Raw genomic sequence first — 23,554 nt, 5'->3', positions numbered from 1 at the left:
GACTATTTCCCTGCTATCACATCTACTGTCCTACTTCAAATCCCACTGACTTGATTAGATACTGTTGGGGGTTATCTACTAAAACTGGAGTATGCAAACCCTGATGCAACTCAGCATAGAAACCAATCAGCTTCCAGGCTTTATTGCCAAAACCTAACTCAACAAGCTGAAATTAGAAGATGGTTGACTACCATGAACAGCTGCACCAGATTCTGGGAGCACCAGTTTTAGTAAATCGATCCTGTTTAACCACTTTACCTCCAGCCACTGTACTGCTACTGCGGCACAGTGGCTCGTTCCCGTCCAGCGACGTAGACCTACGTCGCTGAACTCCTCCCCCTGTAGGCGGCGCTCCCGCTGTTTTCATTCACAGCGAGAGTCGGGCCAGGGGAGGAGCGGCGGCGATCGTTGGGGAATCTAGTTTGGAGATCCGCCCGCCTGTTTAAACAGAGCGGGCGGATCTCCTAAGTGACAGGGAGTGACAGATCGGAGTGTTCAGCATAGCTGAACATCCGATCTGTCCCTGGCTCACTCAGTCACCTCACCCCCCACACGTTAGTAAGCACCAGGCATACATTAACCCCTCCCTCTCCAATAAAATTAACCCCTTCACCGCCAGTGTCATTTTTACAGTAACAGTGCATATTTATAGCACTGATTACTGCAGTAATGTCACTGGTACCCCCAAAAGTGTCAAAAATGTCAGTCAAGGGTCCGATCTGTCCGCTGCAATGTCGCAGTCCTGCAAAAAAAATCGCAGATCGCCGCCATTACGCGTATAAAAAAAAAAAACACCAAAAATGACAAAAATCTTTCCCTTAGTTAGTAAACGCAATAACTTTTGCGCAAACCAATCAAAATATGCTTATTGTGATTTTTTTTACCAAACATAGGTAGCAGAAAACAAATTGGCCAAAAATTTTAAAAAAATTTGATTTTTACATATTTTTTGGGAGTAATTTTATATAAAAAAATGTTAAAAATATTGTTATTTTTTCAAAATAAACGATAAGAAGTACAAAGGGTTAAGCAGGTCATACACATTTCGATTTTACTTCACACAAATGCTGACACATTTTTCATCAGAGCATTCAGTTAATTCATCACTAAGTCAGATAATTTAGTTTGAAGACTCTTAAAGTGTCAATTAACCCAAAACCAAAACTGTATTATACTGGAGCTTATCAATCATTAGATGTGGTGGCTGCATTCGTTTTATTTTCTTTGGCTTTTTACTCTCTTTTTTCACCAGGTGATCTAGCCAGTAACTCACCTCATGTAATATTTAGACACAACTCTGGAGGAATGAGCACAGGTGGCTTAGCATACTCAGTCCAAGGAAGTTTGAAGCCTAATTCTAGATCACATTTCATAATCAGTTACAAAAAACTGTTTTTGTTTTCCTTTTGGGACATGAATAAATATACACTAACCATTTTAAGTGGTTTGTCTCATCCATGTAAACATATACATTCTGCTGGAGAGCTTATGCTGTGAAAAACACCCTCTAGAGGTGGTTCTGGCTAACTCACTAGATTGCTTTAAAAAAGGCCTGGATTCTTTTCTGGGTGTACATAATATAACTGGGTACTAATACTTATAGGTAAATAATTCTATCTATGTGTCTTGTCTTTGCCAACATGTGCGTGATCGCCCATGTTTTTTTTTTTGTAAATTTAATAAAATGTAAATTGTTTTATATATTGGTTTTGGTGTGATCCTTCTCCTCCCGTTGGCCCGCAAAGCCCCACTTTTTTCTGTCCTTCTATTTTATATAACAATTAGGGGTAAGGGCTTCATTACACGGTACTTTTTTCTGTGTCATTTATAGGTAAAGTTGATCCAGGGAATATTTGATTGCCTCTCAGGGGATCAGGAAGGATATTTGTCCCCTGCTGTAGCAAATTAGATCATGCTTTACTGGAGTTTTTTGCCTTTCTCTGGATCAACTGTCGGTATAGAATTGTGTATATGGGATTGTATGGTTGGGTTTTCTTTACTGTTTTTTGTTTTTATTGGTTGAGCCAGATGCACTTGTGTCTTTTTTCAACCTAACTATGTAACTATGAAAATACAAGAAAGAAAGCTTAAAAAGGAAACCAACGCAGACATCACATCTAAGAATTGATAAGCTGCAATATAATAAATGTTAGCTTTTGGGTTTAATACTGCTTTAAAATGTTTGGTCTAGACCTGTTACTTGATTGGATTCCCAGACATATTAAAATGTTTCTTTTATTTCTTATGAAATCAATGAAAGAATAATACAAAGCAAGCTTTATTTAAATTTTAAAGTACATTGCATATTTAGGCATTATATTCATTGGCAGTAGCCAATGGGTTTGTATTGAATGTAAGATACATATTGTATATATCCAATTTTGCATAGAATATACAGTCTTTGTATTGTTTTTTTTTTTTCAGGCATTCCTATGCCATAAATACATGTTTAAAAGAACAAATGTTCAACACCATGGAAGTTTATATTCCACATAAAAGATTTTTTGATGAAAATCATACTACAATAAGTATGAGGACCAAAATTACCAGGTAGTATAAGTATAAGTATTATAAGTATAAGTATTAAGGACCAAATTACCAAGTAGAATTTGGTCTGTTCATATAAGAAGTGAGAAAAAAATCTCCATTCTTCACCTTCAAATTTTTCTCATCACTATAGTTGAAAAAGATTGTTGTTTTATCCCTATTAGAAATAAGTAAATACATATTCGCCAGCACACCAAGGATCTTGCAAAAGCAGTCCAAAAACGTTATTAAAGTTATGATCAGGCATGCCTGACGAAGGGGTCCTGTGCGGCTCCGAAACGTTGTACTATTTTTTGATGTGATCGTAACTTTAATAACGTTTTTGGACTGCTTTTGCAAGATCCTTGGTGTGCTGGCAAATATGTATTTACTTGTAACTAGTCCAGTTGCCAACTGGTGATTGCTTCAGCACCCAATACACACGAGCCTACAAACCAGGAAGGTGTGCGATAGGAATATGAACTATACGTTATCCCTATTAGAGTCGGTTCACATTAGCGCGACTTGTCAGGCGACTTGTCAGCATGACAAGTCGCGCTCCCTCGCGTTCCATTGACCGCTACAGGACCCGTTCTAATAGGAGCGACACAAGTCGCTCCGACTTAGAAAAAGGGTCCTGTACTATTTCGGGGCGACCTCGGAGCGACTTGCATAGACTTCCATTATGTGAAGTCCCTGCAAGTCGCTCCGAAGTCGTGGTGCATGGGACTGACAAGTCGCCTCCCGAAGTAGTAAGGAGTCGTGTCGCCCCAGTGTGAACCGACTCTTAACCATTAAAAAAATCAAACCAGCATTTAAACAACAAACAAACAAACTTGAACTGTGTATGGCCAGCTTTAGACGTGGTTTGAGAGCAGAGAAGTAGTAAAAGTAAAGCATGCACACTGTATAACATTGTGAAGCAGGAAGCAGAACCTGCAGGGGAAAAGAGCAAATATGGCTGCCTCCACTTCAAAAACTACACACTGAATACAATTATTCATGTAAATCTGATCAATTTCATTTGCTTATCTAAAAGCATCAAAAGACTATTGAGCTTAAAATAAAAGCAATTTTCTTGTTTATGTAGTACAAAGATTTTATTGTATTGGCGTAGTGTCTACGTAAATACTCCTAGTATGCCCTTTCTCATGGATAGATAAATTGGACAGACCCAGATGTCCAAGATTCAGGCATATCAGATGAGCCTCGGGGCCATTACGGGAGACTGAAAACTTATAAAGCAAGCAGGCTGACAGTTGATGGAGGGTATTTCTAAAGGGTCACATAGGGACTGTGTGTTCAAACTATACACAATGTACTGAATGATTAACCTGCTGCAAATCATGTGTTTATTAGGCAAAAATGCACAAATTGGACATTTTTCACCATTGACACCTAGCTAGAAATAGTATAAAAATAGCACTTTGGAAATATTAAATTCCACACACTGTGGCTCTGGCACTCTGGTAGAGAGGGACACTTGGATTTTCTGGTTTAAGAACACATCAAATACCGTATAGTGATGTTTGAGAACAGCAGTGACCAGATAATGGGCAGCACTAGAAAGCTGGAGGGAGGCAATAGAGAAAAGTATGTTAAAAGCTTACAGCTCTCTCCACTATTTCTAACCCATGCTACAAAATATACAGATAAAATCTGACTGAATGCCATGGGGTGCTCCTGTACTTTTCTTTATTCCACTTTTCATAATAGGGCTCTTGAGGTGGACACGCTCAAAACATGTCTATTTACTATTTTAGTGTCTACAAAATACTCAGCCTTGTATAGGTAAGTAGATTGTAACCTTCTACTGTATTATACATTTTGTACAAAATACATATTTTTTTCCTTGTTCATAAGATGTTATTGAAATAACACATCAGTGTACAGATATACAGTATCTCACAAAAGTTTTTGTAAATGTTTTATTATATCTTTTCATGTGACACCACTGAAGAAATGACACTTTTCTACAATGTAAAGTAGTGAGTGTACAGCTTGTATAACAGTGTACATTTGCTGTCCCCTCAAAATAACTCAACACACAGCCATTAATGTCTAAACTGCTGGCAACAAAAGTGAGTACACCCCTAAGTGAAAATGTCCAAATTGGGCCCATTTGGCTATTTTCCCTCCCTGGTGTCATGTGACTCGTTAGTGTTACAATGTTTCAGGTGTGAAAGGGGAGCAGGTGTGTTAAAATTGGGGTTATTGCTCTCACTCTCTCATACAGGTCAACTGGAAGTTTAATATGGCACCTCATGGCAAAGACTCTCTGAGGATCTGAAAAAAGAATTGTTGCTCTACATAAAGATGGCTTAGGCTTTAAGAAGATTGCCAAGACCTTGAAACTGAGCTGCAGCATGGTGGCCAAGACCATACAGCAGTTTGACAGAACAGGTTCCACTCATAACAGGCCTTGCCATGGTCGACTAAAGAAGTTGAGTGTACATGCTCATTGTCTTATTCAGAGGTTGTCTTTGGGAAACAGACATATGAGTGCTGCCAGCATTGCTGCAGAGGTTGAAGGGGTGGGGGGTCAGCCTGTCAGTGCTAAGACCATACGCCGCACACTGCATCAAATTGGTCTGCATGGCTGTCTTCCCAGAAGGAAGCCTCTTCTAGAGATGATGCACAACAATGCCCCCAAACAGTTTGCTTAAGATAAGCATATTAAGGACATGGATTACTAAAACCATGTCTTGTGGTCTGACGAGGCCAAGATAAACTTATTTGGTTCAGATGGTGTCAAGCGTATGTGGCAGCAACCAGGTGAGGAATACAAAGACAAGCGTGTCTTGCCTCCAGTCATGCATGTTGGTGGGAGTGTCGTGGTCTGGGGCTGCATGAGTGCTGCCGGCACTGGGGAGCTACAGTTCATTGAGAGATCAATTAATGCCTACATGTACTGTGACATACTGAAGCAGAGCATGATCCCCTCCCTTCGAAGACTGGGCCACAGGGCAGTATTCCAACATGATAACGACCCCAAACACACCTCCAAGACGACCACTGCCTTGCTAAAGAAGCTGAGGGTAAAGATGATGGACTGGCCAAACATGTCTCCTGACCTAAACCCTATTGAGCATCTGTGGGGCATCCTCAAATGGAGGGTGGAGGAGCGCAAGGTCTTTAACATCCACCAGCTCCGTGATGATGTCATGTAGGAGTGGAAGAGGGCTTCAGTGGCTCTGGTGAACTCCATGCCCAAGAGGGTTAGGGCAGTGCTAGAAAATAATGGTGGCTACACAAAATATTGACACTTTGGGCCCAATGTTGACATTTTCACTTAGGGGTGTACTCACTTTTGTTGCCAGCTGTTTAAACATTAATGGCTGTGTGTTGAGTTATTTTGAGTGGGCAGAAAATTTACACTGTTATAAAAGTTGTACACTCACTACTTTACGTTGTAGCAAAGTGTAATTTCTTCAGTGTGGTCACATGAAAAGATATAATAAAATATTTACAAAAATGTGAGGGGTGTACTCACTTTTGTGAGACACTGTAGGTAAAAGTATGTACAAAGTCACAATGTAATACACTACATTTACACAAAGATAAAGAACAATGCTATAAAACTAGGAACAGACATGAATAATCATACAAAATAACCCCAGTTCAAGGGGTGAGAGCTACGCCTAAACGCGGTGTACACAGAGTGCAAAATGGTAAGCCTTTGACGTACAATATGAAAAAGAATAGAAGTGAGAAAAATTGTGGTGAAAGGAGGAAAAAGAAGTGAGAAGGTAAAGAAAAGGGTATAGGGAATCCTCGGGGGCTCCTAAAAGTCAATTGGTGCCTAATGAACTGGTAGTCGGGAAAAGTTTGTTGTTCTCTAAATAGCTTGGTTAGGCCTCCAATGTTTGATCAAAGTTGGGAAGCAAAAAGTCACCAACCCATGTGTGACAGACCCAACGAGAACAGGGGCTTTAGGAGGGGACTGCAGGCTAGCCTCTTGCCAACTGACTATGGGCCCTGGCATTCGAAGGAGCTACAAGCATTTAGGAAGATGTCCTGTTGTGTAATGCCAGAGGACTATATTCCATTTAACAGTCCAGGAAGCCATGCTGGTGTATGCCAACTTGAAACTCAGTAAGCAGATGTATGTGAAAAGAAAGCTGGTTAATACGATTTGGACAGCCCTGGGTCTTCTTGAAAACTGTTGCTGGACAGTCTGGGAAGCATTGTCAATGTGTGAATTCCCATTCACCTATTGTTTCTGTCTGTTGGCTAATTTGACTAACTCTTGGAGCTTCCTATGATGGGATTATCCTTGTGTTAGCTCTACCTTGTTATCTAAACCACTGTGTGGTGTTTTGGGTAAATATTTGGTTTTTGTTCATATAGTTCTGACCTACTTTTGAAGTGTTTAAAAACCTGTATTTCTGTTTAAACCTCTTAGCGTGACTCTGGGTTAATTTTTACTGCCAGGAGCGGTAACCCCGAGTCACGCTCGGGGTAACATTGCAGAGTGCCAGCGGAGTCCCTTTACCTGCCAGCAGAGTCCCCTTACCTTCTCCTGGTGATTAAGCGATGTCCTTCGCTCTGATCGCCGACTGGCCGGCGTTTGACTTCCTGGTTCCGTTCCCTGCGAGCAGCTGCGGCGCACTGGAGCGGAACTGGGTGGGAAATTTGAAAGTATAAACATAAATAAAAGAGGTGATACATTGTAATCTGAGAGGATTACACTGTATTACCTCAGATTACCTCAGACCTGACACTTGATACATTACAGTGCCCCTTGCCTGACATTATACATTTGTGCCCATAAAAAAAATATAACATGCCATCAAAAAAGCACCACTTTACTAAATCGCTTTTGGACCAGTTGAGTGACAGCGACAGCGACATGGAAGTGCTCACAGAACTGAGCGATAGTGAGTTGTGGGGTGATTTTTCATCTGACACTGATCTGGCAAGTGATAACGGTGATGATCCTGCACCTGACCTCAGCGATGTGCGCACTTGGTGCGCTATTGACTGCGATACGCCAAGATTCCCATTCACTGGATCACCTGGGATGAAGGTAGATGTTGAGCGTGACAACCCTCTGGCATACCTGCAATTATTCCTCACTGAGGAGGTAATTGAAAAAATTGTCACGGAGACAAATCGCTACCAAGAGCAGCAATCCGCTACGCTGCATGCCAGGTTTTCCAGAAGCAGCAAGTGGGAACCGGTGACGAAAGAGGACATCTGGCAGTTTCTGGGACTTTTCTTCAGGGGTTGGTGGGGAAACCGTTCCAGAAATGGTACTGGACCACCAACAAGGTACTGGCCACTGAATGTCAGAATACCGGTTTTCCCTGATCATGAAGTATTTCCACTTCACAAACAATGAAGAGTTTGATGAGGCCACGCATCCTGCCCCCAAACTAAAAAAAATCTGGGAGGTATGGTAAATTATTGTGACCAATTTCCAGAGGACCTACGTGTCAGAAAGGGACGTCAGCGTGGATGAAAGTTTGATGGCCTACAAGAGACGCCTATGCTGGACACAGTACATTGCATCCAAAAAAGCGTGGTTTGGCATCAAATCCTACATGCTCTGCGAGTCATCCACTGGGTACATCTGGAATTTGGTCATTTACACTGGTAAAGGCACGAAGTTCAACCTCAGGTACAGTGGCTATGGGATGGCCACATCATCTGTCCTTATACTGCTGGAGCCATTGCTGAACCAGGGATATTGTTTGACCACGGACAAATTCTATACGTCTCTGGAACTGTATGAGGTTTTGCTATAAAACAAGACTGACGCATATGGTACCATTAGGCCTAACCGACGTGACATGCCATCTATGTTTGCCAAAAAAAAAAACTAAAAACCGGAGAAATGGTTGCCTGGCAGAAGGGTAAGATGATGGCAATGCAATGGCGAGACAAGAAGGACGTGTGTCTCATGAGTACTGTGCACAATACCTTCACTGCCATGGTCCACACAAAAAGGTGGGAAAGATGTGTTGAAGCCGCAAGTCGTGATAGACCATAATAAAACCATGGGAGGTGTCGACAGAGCCGATCAGGCAATGACATTTTATCCGGCTATGCGCAAACAGCAAAAAAAATATTTTAAGAAGATATTCAGACATCTTCTGGAACAATGCCTTTGGAATGCATATATCCTGCACAGAGCAAAGAGTGACAAGCCTCTTGTTCATTCTGAGTTCATCTGGAAGGTGGCTGAATGGATTTTTGTCAACCACCAGACGCCATCAGTAGTTGTGAACAGACTTGGATGTCGTGCTGTTGACGTTGTCAACCCAGAACGCCTCTTTGGTCGTCACTTTGTGGATTATATCCCGCCAACCGCAAAAAAGGCAGCACCTACCAGGATGTGCATAGTTTGCTGCTCAAAGAGAGATGGCAATGGAAAGAAAGTCCGAAAGGAAACCAGGTTCCATTGTCCTGATTGTGACATCGGACTTTGTGCAGTCCCATGTTTCAAAATTTAACACACACAGGATGCTTATTGAATTTTCTTTCATTTTATTTTCAATCCCAACATCTTGTTTGTGTACGTTGCTTTGGGTAAAAGGCTGATATTAGCTCTCGGTCTGCTGTAATGGTTTGGGGGGCAGGAGGCGTTGTTTGCAGGAAGCACCTAATCAGGGTGCTAAGTAGTTCTGTCACACCGTAGTTGCCATATCTTAAAGTGTTTTGGAGACTTTTGTTAGCAGTCTTCCAGGCTTTAGTAATGGTTTGTTTTGCAGTTGTCGCATACGAAAGTGATTTAAATTGTTCAGTAGTGCTATAGCAGGGTCTGGGGGGAGGGAGATACTATTAGAAAGAACAGATAACATTCAAAATACTACAGTCAGTGTGAGAAAGCCGTAGGGCAAGTCCACCATATATGTCGGTGTGCCACTGTCCGCACAGTCCCTAAAGTAATCCGGGAATATGATTGGAATCTTTAGGGAATATTTTGGCAATTCTAGCTGGGAAGAGGTACCACCTGGTCAAAACGTAGTAATTGGTTTCTAACGCTAAAATATTAACATTAGAAGATTTTGTAGATTTGCAGATCTCTATGCAATCCTCAGGTTCCAGCAGGACATTAAGGTCAGCAGTCCAGCGAGAACTATAAGAGGGAACTGCGGAGTATAACGTAGAAGTCAAGTGGGCATATATTTAGAAATGAAACCTGGAGCTCGAGGATCTGACGAAACAAGTATGTTCAAAGAACGTTTGAGCTTTAAGGTTTGTTCGGTCTCTAGTATCAAAATACATATTTTTTTTTTAATATTAAAAGAGCTCCTTTAAGATCAAAGCATGACTCTTCAGGGGCTACAAGAAATTACTTAAGATGCTTTACCTGGGATTTAATCTTTTTAACATATTCTGTGTATGCCACTAGAATTATAAGTCCTATTACATGTGCTATTTTACTAAAAAGGTCATGTACACCCTAATTAGATAAATGAACTGAGAGACAGGGAAAGAACGTTGTCACTCTATATCAGGAAGCACCTGAACAAGATACTTAATGGCAGGTTCACTAGGTAATATTTTAATGAATGCTGCAGATTTAAAAAAAAAAAAAGTTGAAAGATACTTTTAAAATAACATTAACATGTTTAAGTGTATTAGTGTATTAATGAATACATGTATGAAAATATAAAATTTTAGTAATTGGGTTTAAATATTTCTGAAGTAATGAATGTTAACATCCTTGATGCCACTAATGTGCAGCACTTACTGTGTGCAGCGCACCATACCTCTAAAACTGGCCATAGATTAATCAAAATTCGGCCAGTTCGGCAGGGACCGGCCGAATTGCAATCCAACTATGACTATTCCCGCTAGATGATTGACTTCTCTTAGATGGAAATGTTGGAAAATTTTTATTTTTATTTGATTCAAGATTTTTAATTTGAGCTGCAGTGATGCTCAGTGTGTTTTGACAGAGGAGGAGTCTTGCTATCAGAATACAATAGTGGAGCGGGGAGGATTCCTTCATCCACCTCGAATTTACAGATAGGCTATCTATGGGCAGTTTAGGTAGCTAGGGTGAGAAAAAATGTATATACTCCAAAAAAATGGTGTGTATATCCCTCGCGCCTATGGGTATTCCAACAAGTGGATATAAATACGGTAAGTATAAAGGGGGAAATGCAACTGCTATAGGAAATGAGGTAAAGTAGAGATAAGACCCCAAGGGTAATGAGGCCAACTAAAGCGCTTGCTAGGATTAAACCAGGGATGGACAATGGCTTGTCGGTGTCCAAAGTTGGGAAATAGTAGGCATATAAATAAAGTGCTGGGTGCTAATAAATAATCAATCAATACATTACTAGATAGTATGTGTGGATGTCACAGTAATATTAATAGTAAAAACGATGCAATAAGAGGATGGAAAGCAATCGTAAAATTAATATAAATAGGTCATAAAATTATAGATAATATCTCAGTAAATATAAATAAATATATAACATTAATAAGTGCCTCAAGTGCAAATGTGCAAATGAAAGTCCAAGTAAAAGTTCATATGTGACTTGGGTGAAAATACAAATAGATCTGGAGTGCCAATAAGGGAAAGTGCAGGTGCTCTGTGTGGAATCCAATGCTGGTACTTGTAGTGTCACCGTGAGGAATAATAGGGGGATGCACTCACCAGAAGTAGTGGGTCTTATATACCGTACGGTATTAAGACCTATATACGCCTTATGGCTGCCAGGGCCAGAGAGGACACTGCTGGGCTTAGTAGTACCGCGGTGATCCGGAATCCCTCTCCTGGATGGTCTGGATCCTCAGGGTCCGATCAGGGTATAAGAATAAAAAAGCTCCAGAAGGGATTTATACCCTGATCGGACCCTGAGGATCCAGACCATCCAGGAGAGGGATTCCGGATCACCGCTGTACTACTAAGTCCAGAAGTGTCCTCTCTGGCCCTGGCGGCCATAAGGCGTATATAGGTCTTAATACCATACGGTATATAAGACCCACTACTTCTGGTGAGTGCATCCCCCTATTATTCCTCACGGTGACACTACAAGTACCAGCATTGGACCATTGGAGGATTCCACACAGAGCACCTGCACTTTCCCTTACTGGCACTCCAGATCTATTTGTATTTTCACCCAAGTAACATATGAACTTTTACTTGGACTTTCATTTGCACTTGAGGCACTTATTAATGTTATATATTTATTTATATTTACTGTGATATTATCTATAATTTTCTGACCTATTTATATGAATTTTATGATTGCTTTCCATCCACTTATAGCACCGTTTTTACTATTAATATTACTGTGACATCCACACATACTTTCTAGTAATGTATTGATTGATTATTTATTAGCACCCAGCACTATTTATACGCCTACTATTTCCCAACTTTGGACACCAACAAGCCATTGTCCATCCCTGGTTTAATCCTAGCAAGCGCTTTAGTTGGCCTCATTACCCTTGGGGTCTTATCTCTAATAGGTAGCTAGGGTGCCTAGAACGAGCTAAAAATGGGCAAGCAGGGTTTATGATAAAATGACCATTTTTTCCAGAGTCTCCCACCTAATTCCATCTCCTTCATCCAATTGTACTGAGAGGTACTGAGCACCACACAGTTCAGTTCAGTTGCCCAATGGCAGGCCGTGCAGCGGTATCATAGACCGAACCTGGGTGAAGAAACCAGGTTGATTTTTTTAATTTTATGATTTGCAGAGGCATCCAATAAAATAATGAAGTAAAACTGTACTTATCCTTAAAAAGCAAGTCATTACTTTGGTATAGTATTGAATTTGATATAAATCTTTGAAAAGATCTTCCTTGGATTCCTGCAGTTTCTATAATGTACTACAAAAATCATTCTTCTTTCCTTTTAAGTTCTACATTTATCTTTACCTTAAAACCCTTTGGCTCATCTTTTGTTGTAGAAGAATATTTCTGTCTTAAACAATTCTTTCAATCTGATCCCATTGAAAATTCAGCAGATGAGATCTATTTCTATCGTCAAAGCCAGGCAAACGTCATAATAAAAATATCCTCAGTGCTGATTCTCAAATGATTCAAAGGGACTCTACAGTATATACTCCTTGATTCAATCAAAAAAGTTACATATACCTGGTATTTATATATATTTATAGATACAAAAATATGCACCTATTAAAATAGATGTAAACTAAATTACTAAAATCTAACATAAGCTTTAACATGTGTAATGGCACTTGAAAAGTCAATTTGAAATCTGCAGCTTTCATTACTTAATACCTGGTGATCCTGCCTTGAAGGTCCTTATTCATGTACTTTGTGTTAAAGGGGGACAACGCACTGTCCCTGTCTAGCAACTGTGCTGTTACATTGTCACCTTCTCACACAAGCTTCTGATGGACACTATAAATAGCCTTTTCAACACATATTACAGGGGCGTGGGCCATTGTTGTCACCATCAGAAAACCTGCCCTATGGAATCCTAAGCAGTAATCACTGCAGTGCATGAATGTATCGACAGGAAGTGACTGCAAAGGACTGCGGAAGATCAGTAGCACTGAGATGCAACACGCTTAATATCATCCAGTTAGGATTATCTTCTACTTTGCTTAAAGAAAAACTTCACTCCCCTCCCTTATCTTTTTGCTCGGTTGTGCACAAAAAGCATACTCCCACCACCAGGATTATCTTCTACTTTTTTTAAGGAGAAATGTCACCTCCCCCCCCCCCCCCCTTATATTTTTTGCTGGACAGTGCACAGAAAGAATACTCAAAAGGCCAGGGATCCAGTGGCATCCTGTAGGGTTCCACTGTGCCACTGCAATATATTCGGTCCCACACTGCCATCTTCTTTAGTGGCAACAGTAGGAGTTAAGCCATCTCTTCAGGGTTCTTGCAGCTGGCCTTCTGATGGGGCTCACAAGCCAGTGAAGCCACAACAAATTATCAGGTGGGAGACTTAAAACAAAACCCAGTAAAACAGCCAGACTCCTCTTGACACAGAGCGGTGCAAGCACAGTAGAATGCCTGCGGCCAGTGTTGCAAACCATCAGTTTTTTTATTGGCAGCCAGTAAAAATCTGTCACTTTTCACCTGCCAGTAAATGCCAGTGACAGGAAAAGGTTGCCAGTAAAAAGTATGGCTGTGACGCTCAGCTCAGAACTGTGCATGCACAGTTTTGGTCAAGAGCCAGCTGAGACCACCCCAGTGTGTTCAAACAGGACCGGCAGGGGGTGGGTCTGGCTGAGGCGGCGCCTGAGCCTGTCGTGGGATGTCATGGTGCAAGGGAGCCGAGCGGAGTGGCCGGAGCCTCGTGTGTGGGGAGCAAGGCAAGCCAGGAGCAGAACTGTCATTGCTGTTTGGACTGGTGTGGACCGAATGGACCACCTGGCATGGAGAGAGACTGTCACTGTGACTCAGACGGGGACGTGTCGTATTGTTGTGAGGCGTCATCCTCATCTATGCTGCTGCACACTGCTGTCGGTGTCACTGTCAAAGTCAATTTCATGTGTGTGTGCGCCTACCCATTCAAATTTCTTGCCCTCCTGAGTCCAGTCCCTAAGCTATTTACTTACTTTACCAAAAATAAAAATAAGAAATATGTTTTTTGCTTTAATATCTACCTTAAGAGCCCATTCACATTAGCGCGACTTGTCAGGCGGTCAATTGATTAGCACAGGACCCGTTCTAATAGGAGCAACACAAGTCGCTCCGACTTAGAAAAAGGGTCCTGTACTACTTTGGGGCGACCTGGAGGCGACTTGCATAGACTTCCATTATGTGAAGTCTCTGCAAGTCGCGCCGAAGTCGCGGTGCACGTGACTTCACAGGTCGCCCCCCAAAGTTGTGTCGCGCTAGTCTGAATGGGCTCTAAATCACATTGCTAATTGCATATTGTACTTGTTTGTTTGTAGCCTAAATACTGAAAATTTACACCTAAAACTGTAAATTTCGTAACTTTTTTAACTGCTAGGAAAAACTTGGCTGTGCCATTACATTTTGAGTAAATTTCGATCTGGTAGGTTGGCAACACTGCCTGCGGCCTCTTGGGATGCATCCTACATATCCCAGCAGACTGCTGATGTTCTAAACATCATTCTCACCTAAGTGAGTTTACAGAAAGTGTGAGGATGTGTTCACGGAGAAAGGTACAAAAAGAAATAAATGAATAGTTCTGATTGTAAGACAGTGGGGTGAAGGAGTACACTACTTTAGACTAAGTCAGCAGGGTGAAGGTTTCCTTAAGTTATTAGGCTGTGCTCCTTGCTTAGTAGGAGAACACAAAGTATTAGCAAGACCTTATATTGGGCACCAATTTACAAAAAGCAAGTTGCAGAACTGCAGAGAGTTCAGGAAGTGGAAACTAAATTACCAAAAGACACAGAGGGATTGATTTACTAAAGGCAAATAGACTGTGCCCTTTGAAAGTGTAGTTGCACTTATTCTCCCTAGAGCGTAGTGAATGTGCTGAAGCTTCACTTTACCAAGAATACCCAATCAGGAACAAGTAAAATGAAAAAAAAAATGCATTTTTGCTTGCACATGATTGGATGATGGAAATCAGCAGAGCTTCGCCACATTTACTAAGTTCTGGGGAAAATTAGTGCAACTGCACTTGCAAAGTGCACAGTCTGATTGCTTTTACTAAATCAACCCAAGAGTATCTACAGCTAGCCATACCAACCTCAAATTTCCTGCTGAACTGGGCTGAAATCGGAGCTGTAATTGGTCCTGTCTGCACCAGTTAGATCAATAAACTTTGATTAAATACAAAGAGCAGGGTGGATGCAGTCAATATTTAGGTATTCAGAAAGCTGCGGGTGCTGCGGTTAATTGCATACAACAGCTGGCAGTGCAGATTCCTCCTGTTTAGCATATATGAGGAAGTCGAGTGATATATCTTGTTCAGTCTGCAGGCTGAATAACAGAAATCTTAACTTATATGGCTAGCCTATGTTAGAGGAGAACTAAATGAACTGAAATTAGTAAAACTAAAGTAGAGGTATTTAAAGGGGGATAAGGTCACCTTTAGTAAACGTTGCTTATAAATGGTCACAGCAAAACATATGAGGGTGCTCTTTGTACTTGGAGGAAGACATGTATAGCCTCCACATACAGAATAGGTTCTTTACTGTAAGAGCTGGGAAAACTGGAACAGCCATCTACGGAAACTGCTTCTAGCTGACTGATTAGGTAGGATCGAATATAAAATGTTGTTCCATTGGATAACTGGATAATGTTTGAATTCAAAATTGATTTTTCCCTTGTTGTAGCAAATTGGACCCCACTTTTTTGTCCTTTCTCGATCAACTATGGGTCAAATGTTTTTTTTCTTTTAACTGCAGCGGCAAATTCTGTTATGCAGCTAAATTGTTGTTTTATAATTATCATTTTTGTCATTCTCACATGTTTAAAGCTCAATTAAATATAGAATCCAACAAGTGTGGGAAGTATTTTTCCCTACTATCACTTTATCAGGGACAGTCTACAGTAGATGAATCGACCAATCCTTGCTGCACACTCATTATCTGGATTTTAGCAGCTTTTTAAAGCATGCATTCTCTTGTTATGAAACACTGTATAGAAACAATTAGAAAAAAAAAAAAAAAACAGAAAGACATACAGAACTATTATTGTATGTATTATTGTGATTGGATGTCACAAGTTCAAGAATTCTAGGAAAAACACAGCTAAACATCCCATGAGAGTATATACGATAATACTTTTGTGGTTGCTTAAAAAAAATTAGCTCTAGAGTAAAACAAATTTATAATGTTTTCCATATGCTTACACTAAAACAAGGAAATGTCTCATTATCTCAAATGCCTAGGGAAACCAAAGGCTAAAATACTACTTTATATTACCAAAGCTGAAAAACTGCAATAAGCAATCCCTGCACTTTCAGGCAATGCAATAAAAATAAACAAAGTGTTAAAACTGCCTTAACAGACTGTTAACACCTTCTGAGCTGCCAGTATACAGGGGCAGAGTGTTTTTGCCCTCCGTCTGCTGCAGACCCAGATTTTCCAATAGGAATTGTATAGCAGAGCATATATGGGTGGTTCGGAAGGCCCATTGCTTAATATGCCCCTTTTCCTTCCCCAGTGCCCTGGGTCATATACTGCTTTGGGCCATAATTAGTATCCACTGTGAATTCATGCTTTACATCCTCTAATAAAGGAGCAAAGACAGGACATCACAGCTGTCACAGCTCCATCGTTGTACTGCACCATCATCACTCACTGCCATCTAGATCTCAAAAGCTTAGCTCCAGGAATTACCTTTATTTATATAAACTTACGTTCTCTGAATAGAAGAGGTGCTGAGCAAAGGACTATCAGTGTTTGTTATACAGACGTAAAGTCATTTAAGCAGCACCTAAGACTGGCACTGACTGTATCACAAGCTACTACAGTGAATTTCTGCATCCCCTGCAGCTCTTCCAGTGTAAAATATGAAGAATTATATGTAACCAGGATGGACAAGTGTATGTTTTAAAAAGATATAATGCCTGGTGTTCAATTTTATATTTATTCGGATTCAGCATTTATTCTTCCTGCTGGTGTGAAAGAAAAATAGAAAGAAGCAAAGAAGGTGGCATTTTACTAGATAAAGGGGACCTTCTCCCTGAAACCTCCATCCTTTAACCTGGTGTCCTGCTTATCCCAACCCTGTGTATGGTAACTAATTTTCTAATGATTCCTTTACAGGAAAATTACAATATCTGTTAACTATATAAAGCAATTTTTTCTGTACTTGCCTATGAGCTAGTCTATGTATAGTTCAGGAATTGTAAGTTTGTGTATTTTTTTTAAGATGTACGTTAATCTTGTATTGCTGCTGAACATATAGAGAGAAAAAATGTGAACTATAAAGTTGTTTGTCATGTTGACTTATATTTCTTATTGTGTGGATACCCCAGAACGCCTCAGTAAGGACAAGGGGATCTATTGGTCTGTCACACTGCAATTAGTGGCTACTCGTTGTAACCAATTGCATTCTGTCCATATGGAGTTGTACTCCGTTCAAGCCCTGTATAGAAGTTAGAGAACCTTTCTCACCTCGATTCCCTCCAGACACAATGATATATGGAGGGAGCTTGCATCACAGACCTGTTTATATTGTGAATATCAAAGAGGAATTACTTTTTAAATATTTTTTTTAAAATCAGGAAAATGTTTATTGTATAAAATAGGTAACATAGCAGTCCAATACAGTACAGTTAAAGTGCTTCCTTTTGCATATTTGCAATAATATATAGACAATATATAGACAATAATGACAAAGACCGTAGCATCTATACAGTATGTATCCATACCCTCACAATTATATCAGAGAACATACCAGCACAGTTCAACCATGCCAAAGGCCCACCAGAAATACAGTTATTAATAAGCAGTCGATTTAGGCAACCCTTACATCTTTACAGTTTATTCAGGCACATAAACAATCTTTGGTATACAAGTTCCTGAGGGCTAAGTCCAGGGGTATCTAACCACAAGCTCCACAGCTTTTCCAATTTACCAGGGCAGCCACATATTATAAAGATATGGTGTTCCAGGAGTAACACATTTCCCACGGCTGACACCCAGGATTTATGTGAGGGGGAATCAGGGGATTTCCACATTACTAGGATTAACCTACGGGCACGGAAGAGGGCCCTTCCAACTGCTGTCCTAGTATGTTCATCCTTTAAGTCACCATGGTCTCTTTTGCATCTAAGGCAATGTCGTTCTGTACTGTAACCCATCTTATAAAGCCTCAGGGGAGTATAAGAAGCACGTAAAAGAATACAGAGCTGGGACAGCTTCTGAGCGGCATTCAAAGAAAAGCCTGATATGCTTCCTCCTATTGGTCAGCTGACATTGGCCCCACATCGCCCTCCCAACCCGAAATCGCCTTACTAGGGTAGGCCACCCCTTATGAAATTCAGACAACATATTATAGCATTGGCAAATAAAGCCTTTAGAGCTGTCAGCCATTTGTATAAGATGGAATATAGGCGTGGGAGATAAATGCCATTCCTGCGAGTCTCCCTGCGCCCTAACTGCATTTCTTAATTTCAAAAACTAAAAAAAAAAATATAAGGGGGTAACAAGCATTCAGCCTGCAGGGAGGCAAAAGATACCAGTACCCCATTTTTAAAGATCTGGGACATACGTTCTATCCCATATACCTTCAACTGAGCGCTATGTCTCAATTTGGCTAGTTTCGGGTAATTGTTGTTACTCCAGATCAGGCTATATTTCAAATACCCAGATACATGTTTCAGGTATTTGGCCTTGTTCCATATTCTTTGAATGAAGTCTTTACGTCGGCAAGAGCTTATTTGGTTTGGCAAAGCTAACGGCCTCAAGACCTACTTTTTTAATATAATGTGTTAATTAAATGATCTGCACAATCTGGTGAACCTTGATTTTGTTTTCTAGTTTTCCTATACAGTATATCATTCTCAGATATACAAAGTTTGCAAGTATTAGCAGGTAAAGGGGGAGCTACAACATGACCAGGTTAGCACACTCTGACTTGAATAATATGACTTATAGATGAGCTCCAGTCTCCCCCCCCCCCCCCCCACAAAAAAAAAAATAAAAACCAGTGGCTACAAATACCTGCCCCTGGATCCAGAGAAGCCCTCACCCAAGCTTATTCTTCAATCAGCTTCGGGTCCAGGCACTGGCATCTTCACTAAGGGAAAGCGGCAGTGAAGCCTTGTGGCTGCACAGTCGGCTTCCAACAGCACATGTGCAAGCCACGCTGCCCTTTTATGATTGGTCCAATGACCTGTGGTGTGTCCCAGTAGGCTGCGGGGGAAAGAGATGGGGCCGAACTTCTGCTCAGATCACCGCAGCAATCTGACCAGAAGCGGGGGAGAGAGCACAAAAACAATTATGTGCCAAATGTAAGGGAGGAGGGGAGGAGGAGGAGGAGGAGGAGGAAGAGCAGAATTTCCCCTTTTGGGCGAAGTTCCGCTTTAAAGGGTAGCTGGATCCACGTTCAGATCAGGCTCCAAAGGCTACTGACAGGTGGTGAGGAAGCGATGCAATGCCTCCTCACCGCCTGTTTAACCCCATTTGTGTGGACAAACGTGCCCCAACCGCATGCATTGCTGTTGTGGGGCATTTGCGGTGCTTCTCCATTTACTTGAATGTGCAGGTTAGCTACATGTCAGCTAAACTTTGCCACAGGCACAAAGTGAAGTATTGCGACTACGGCATATACTGTATACACCCCTGTCCACTATTTATTGCAGCTTGGCAGGGGGGTGGTTTGTGCAACTGTGGATTTTTTGCCACCCCCCCCCCAACTGCAATGCAGCCAAAGGGTTAGTCTTCCTTTTATAGAAAAATATCCTATGCTAAATACTAATACTAAAAAATACTAAAATAATAAGGGGTCATGACTGGAGAGAAAGTGTACTGTACATGTGCGGGGCTTGGGCAAAGGATGGCACTCCTGTACTTTTAGGATGTGCATACCCAACAGCTGCTCTGTCCTGAAAACAAAATTGTTAGGAGGTTCTGAGACAGGCAAAATGGCATATAGGTATGGAAATAGCATTAGAGCATCTTTTAAAACAAATATGTTTAGGGTTATGTAACGATATTTAGGGACTGGACAGGGTATATTTTTTAATAACCCTTTAAAGTTAACCAGCAGGTCTGCTTACCACTTGCTCAGTTTCCAGTAACTCTGTCTTGACTCTGGCTGCCGGCATCCCGTCCAGCATTAACATTCTGCTTTTAGAGACTTCTGTTCTAAAAGAGTAGAAAAATTCATCTTAGCCAAGTACGGAGTTAAGCAAGCATAGATAGATAAAACTTGCATTTCATAACATCAGAAATATTTTTTCCCAAAATACATTTACACAGTAAACAGAGAAACAAGCATCACATGTTCGGCAAGTGCTAGCCAATTTGCATATATGCTCGGCTGTATTTAAACAAAAAAAAAATGGAACATCAGCTCCTAAGCTGAATAAAATAAAATACAGCAAAATACAGATGTCCAACAAACCAACTGTTAGGTCTGGTTCACAATAGTGTGCATTCAGATGTGACTTGAGTCGCAGAGAATCACATGAGAAGGCAAATCATATTATTTTCAATGGTGTCTGTTCACATTATTGCGACTTAGCATGGAGCAATTTTGAGAAAAAGGGTTCCTGTACCACTTTAGTATGATTCCAGTGATATTTTGGCCCCATAGAATATACTGTACAAACCTTAAGAAAGTTGCATCCAAGTAGCGCTATTAATTGCAATAAAAGTCGGATCAAAATTATATGGCAGTGTGAATTTAGCCTAAACGTCATGTTATAGACACACAAATATACTTCTTTTTTCATTTACCAAAAGTCAGCTTAACCAGTTCATACAGAAAAGGTCGAAAAGCGATGGCTTTTTCACACTTAGTGCAGTAACATGCAGCATTCATTTTAAATTGGATGCCAATGTTTTGAAAAAAAGATGTGCACTATTTTTTTTTTATCAGAGCTTGCTGGTGCATTTTTCAATACTGCCTAAGTGTGTTAATAATGAAGATCTTCCAACAGGCGAACCTGAATTGAATTAGACTGCTGGTTAAAATAAGTGGACCTACCCTTTGGGGTATTTCTGTTATTATAGGTAGGGCTAAGCTTCAGGTAGGCAATTGAATACATATTTGGCATACACATATAGAAGTATTGTATTTACCAAAAGATTTGTATTTCTGTCCACCCAGTCCTGAGATTTATACATCCCTAAAATAGCAAGAGAAGGGCGCACTGACCTAGCGCATTACCAAAAATACATTTTATGCAAAGATAAAAGCGTTGATGGTTGTACTCACATACAAGTGATGTACATAGGCATATCATAGTAAAAGTAGATAGGAGCAGTCGCTCTCAGGTCCAATATGAAGAACCAAGGATGCAGGAAGACCTGGCAGTATAGAAGCTGGCTGACGCGTTTCGAGAGATAACCCTCTTCCTCAGAGCCAAAAAGATGTATGACCACCTCTCCTTAAACGTTGTATTTATTATTATTATTATTATACAGGATTTATATAGCGCCAACAGTTTGCGCAGCGCTTTACAGTGTGGGGGAAGACAATACAGTTACAGTACAATTTAATACAGGAGGAATCAGAGGGCCCTGCTCGTTAGAGCTTACAATCTAGAAGATACCTACCTATCCTTAAACTTTGTATTTTTTACATCCTTGCCTGGCTGTACAGCCAGGCTGGTGACCTTTCTACATCTGTACTAAAGCTCGGTGACTTTCCTGTCTCCAGCCTGTAACTGGGCAGTGAAGGAGCAGCAGCAGTTTATTCTATTGTTCTCATTGCTCTCTCCTCCTATCAGCAGGTTTTTGTTGGCACATGTGCCAGAAGCACCAATAATTGTCTGCTTGTGCTGCCCCTCCCTCTTCCAGTTTGGGTGCAGCAGTACAAGTGATTACAAATTAATACCTGACTTGTTTGGGTTTATTATATCTGGAGATCATATTTAAGCTACTAATCTTGTAGCTGCAAAATTGGCACCTCTGAGTGGAAGCTGGTACCAGTTACAGTCTCCTGCAGCAAGGTGTTCTGAAAAACAAGGTTGACTGCAGTAAGGAACTTCTATGTATATGCAGTGAGGATAACTAAAACCCACAGAGCATTGTGTAATGCATTCTAAGTAGGTTAGGCTCTATAGGGCATTGTGGTTAGTGTTGGGGAGAGGGGTGCCACAGTACAGGCATTCTGTAGTCCCGTTATTGGACCTGCTGGGCTGCGCTTCATCAGGAATTTGCAAGATCATTATTATCAGTTAGCACCTATAGATGTCAACAGAGATACAAGCTTAGTTTGGTAGCTTAGATCTAATAGCATGCATCATTTCAGGTAGATTTTTTTAAAAGTTCATGTTAATTGATGGACTTTTCTTTACACCCTCGAAGGTTATTCTGTTATCACCATGCTGTTATTTTCTTCATCCCAAACATTCAGGCTATAGTTGTAGTAAATGGAAGATTGTAGAATATTTGGTACAACGTAGTCAAGCACAAACCCTTCAGAAAATTGGGTGAACGATCCATAAAACAGAGTGACATAGCCCAGCAATTGCACTGTATTTCTGCTAGAATCAGATCATGTCTTAGCAGGAAGCTAATATCCTTCAAAATGTGACAATGCCGCACTGTGAAGTTTGGCTGAATATCAGGTACTTGACCTGCTTCAGACACTATCTCACCTAATATTCTGGCACTGAGGCCTGTACTCTGCTTCTTCAATTAAGAATTATATGGGACACTTCATTTTTAGCTGAACCTCATCAAGCTAATCTGTTTTCAAGTATTTTTATTCTGCTTTAAATATTACATTTTGCACACCTTTTCCAGCTGTCTACAGGTCTTTAAATTACATTTTTTTTTTTTAATAAAGTTCTGAAGGCAACATAGTATACAGTATTTTACTCCAAGCTGGAAAGTACCGAAATCAATTTCCTCTGCCCCCAGAGATTTGCTTTGTAAATTGTCCTACCCCGTGCACCTTTCCTGCCAGTGATAAATTGATTACCTGCTTGGCATTTTCTCAATTCAGGGTCAATTCACTAAAATGAATGAGTTATTTTAACCACACTGGTTACTTAACATCATGAAAACGTTCAATTCACAAACACATAAATCCCAGATATAATTTCAGTGTTTTTATTTCATATAAAAATTATATTTAACTATTGAAACCCTTTTTCTCTCAAGTTGCTATTGTATGTCCACTTTCTATCCTCTCAAGTATTACCAGGCAAAAACAATCTGGCAAAAAAGACTATTACTATATTTGACACCCATCCTTCAGATATTCAAATGTCTTGTAGAGCAAAGCTGCCAGCAGGATGTCCGAGTCCTGCTTTGCAGACCTGTGGTTTGACCTGGCAGCCACTTCATCACTAGTGATTTCCAGGGTCACAGTAGTTATATACAGTAGCAGCCAACAGATAGAAGAACAGCATGGTGGAGGAGCATGTTCTTGACACACCTGGAAGTGTCAAATGCTGAAGTGTTTGCTAGCATCTTTGCTGTGCAAGGGAGTGAAAATTTGATGCACAGGTGGGTTTACATTTTATTTT

At 40.6% G+C, this 23,554-nt stretch overlaps 1 protein-coding gene across 1 annotated transcript in view; it reads right to left on the bottom strand.

Annotated features, from left to right (window-relative positions):
- Nucleotides 1–23,554, bottom strand: part of KLF12 (KLF transcription factor 12) — a gene marked incomplete at its 5' end in the record, with an annotated part of 283,835 nt that overhangs the window by 100,905 nt on the left and 159,376 nt on the right. Inside the window, 2 exon segments of the mRNA XM_082244678.1 lie at nt 20,129–20,203; nt 20,205–20,216. Coding sequence (XP_082100804.1) covers nt 20,129–20,203; nt 20,205–20,216 — 87 coding nt within the window.

The sequence above is a fragment of the Pelophylax lessonae genome (genome assembly GCF_965119305.1).
Source record: "Pelophylax lessonae genome assembly, chromosome: 2".
Taxonomy (NCBI): Eukaryota; Metazoa; Chordata; class Amphibia; order Anura; family Ranidae; genus Pelophylax; species Pelophylax lessonae.
The sequence above is the reverse complement of the archived record's forward strand: the minus strand, read 5'-3'. Positions and strand labels throughout refer to the sequence as shown.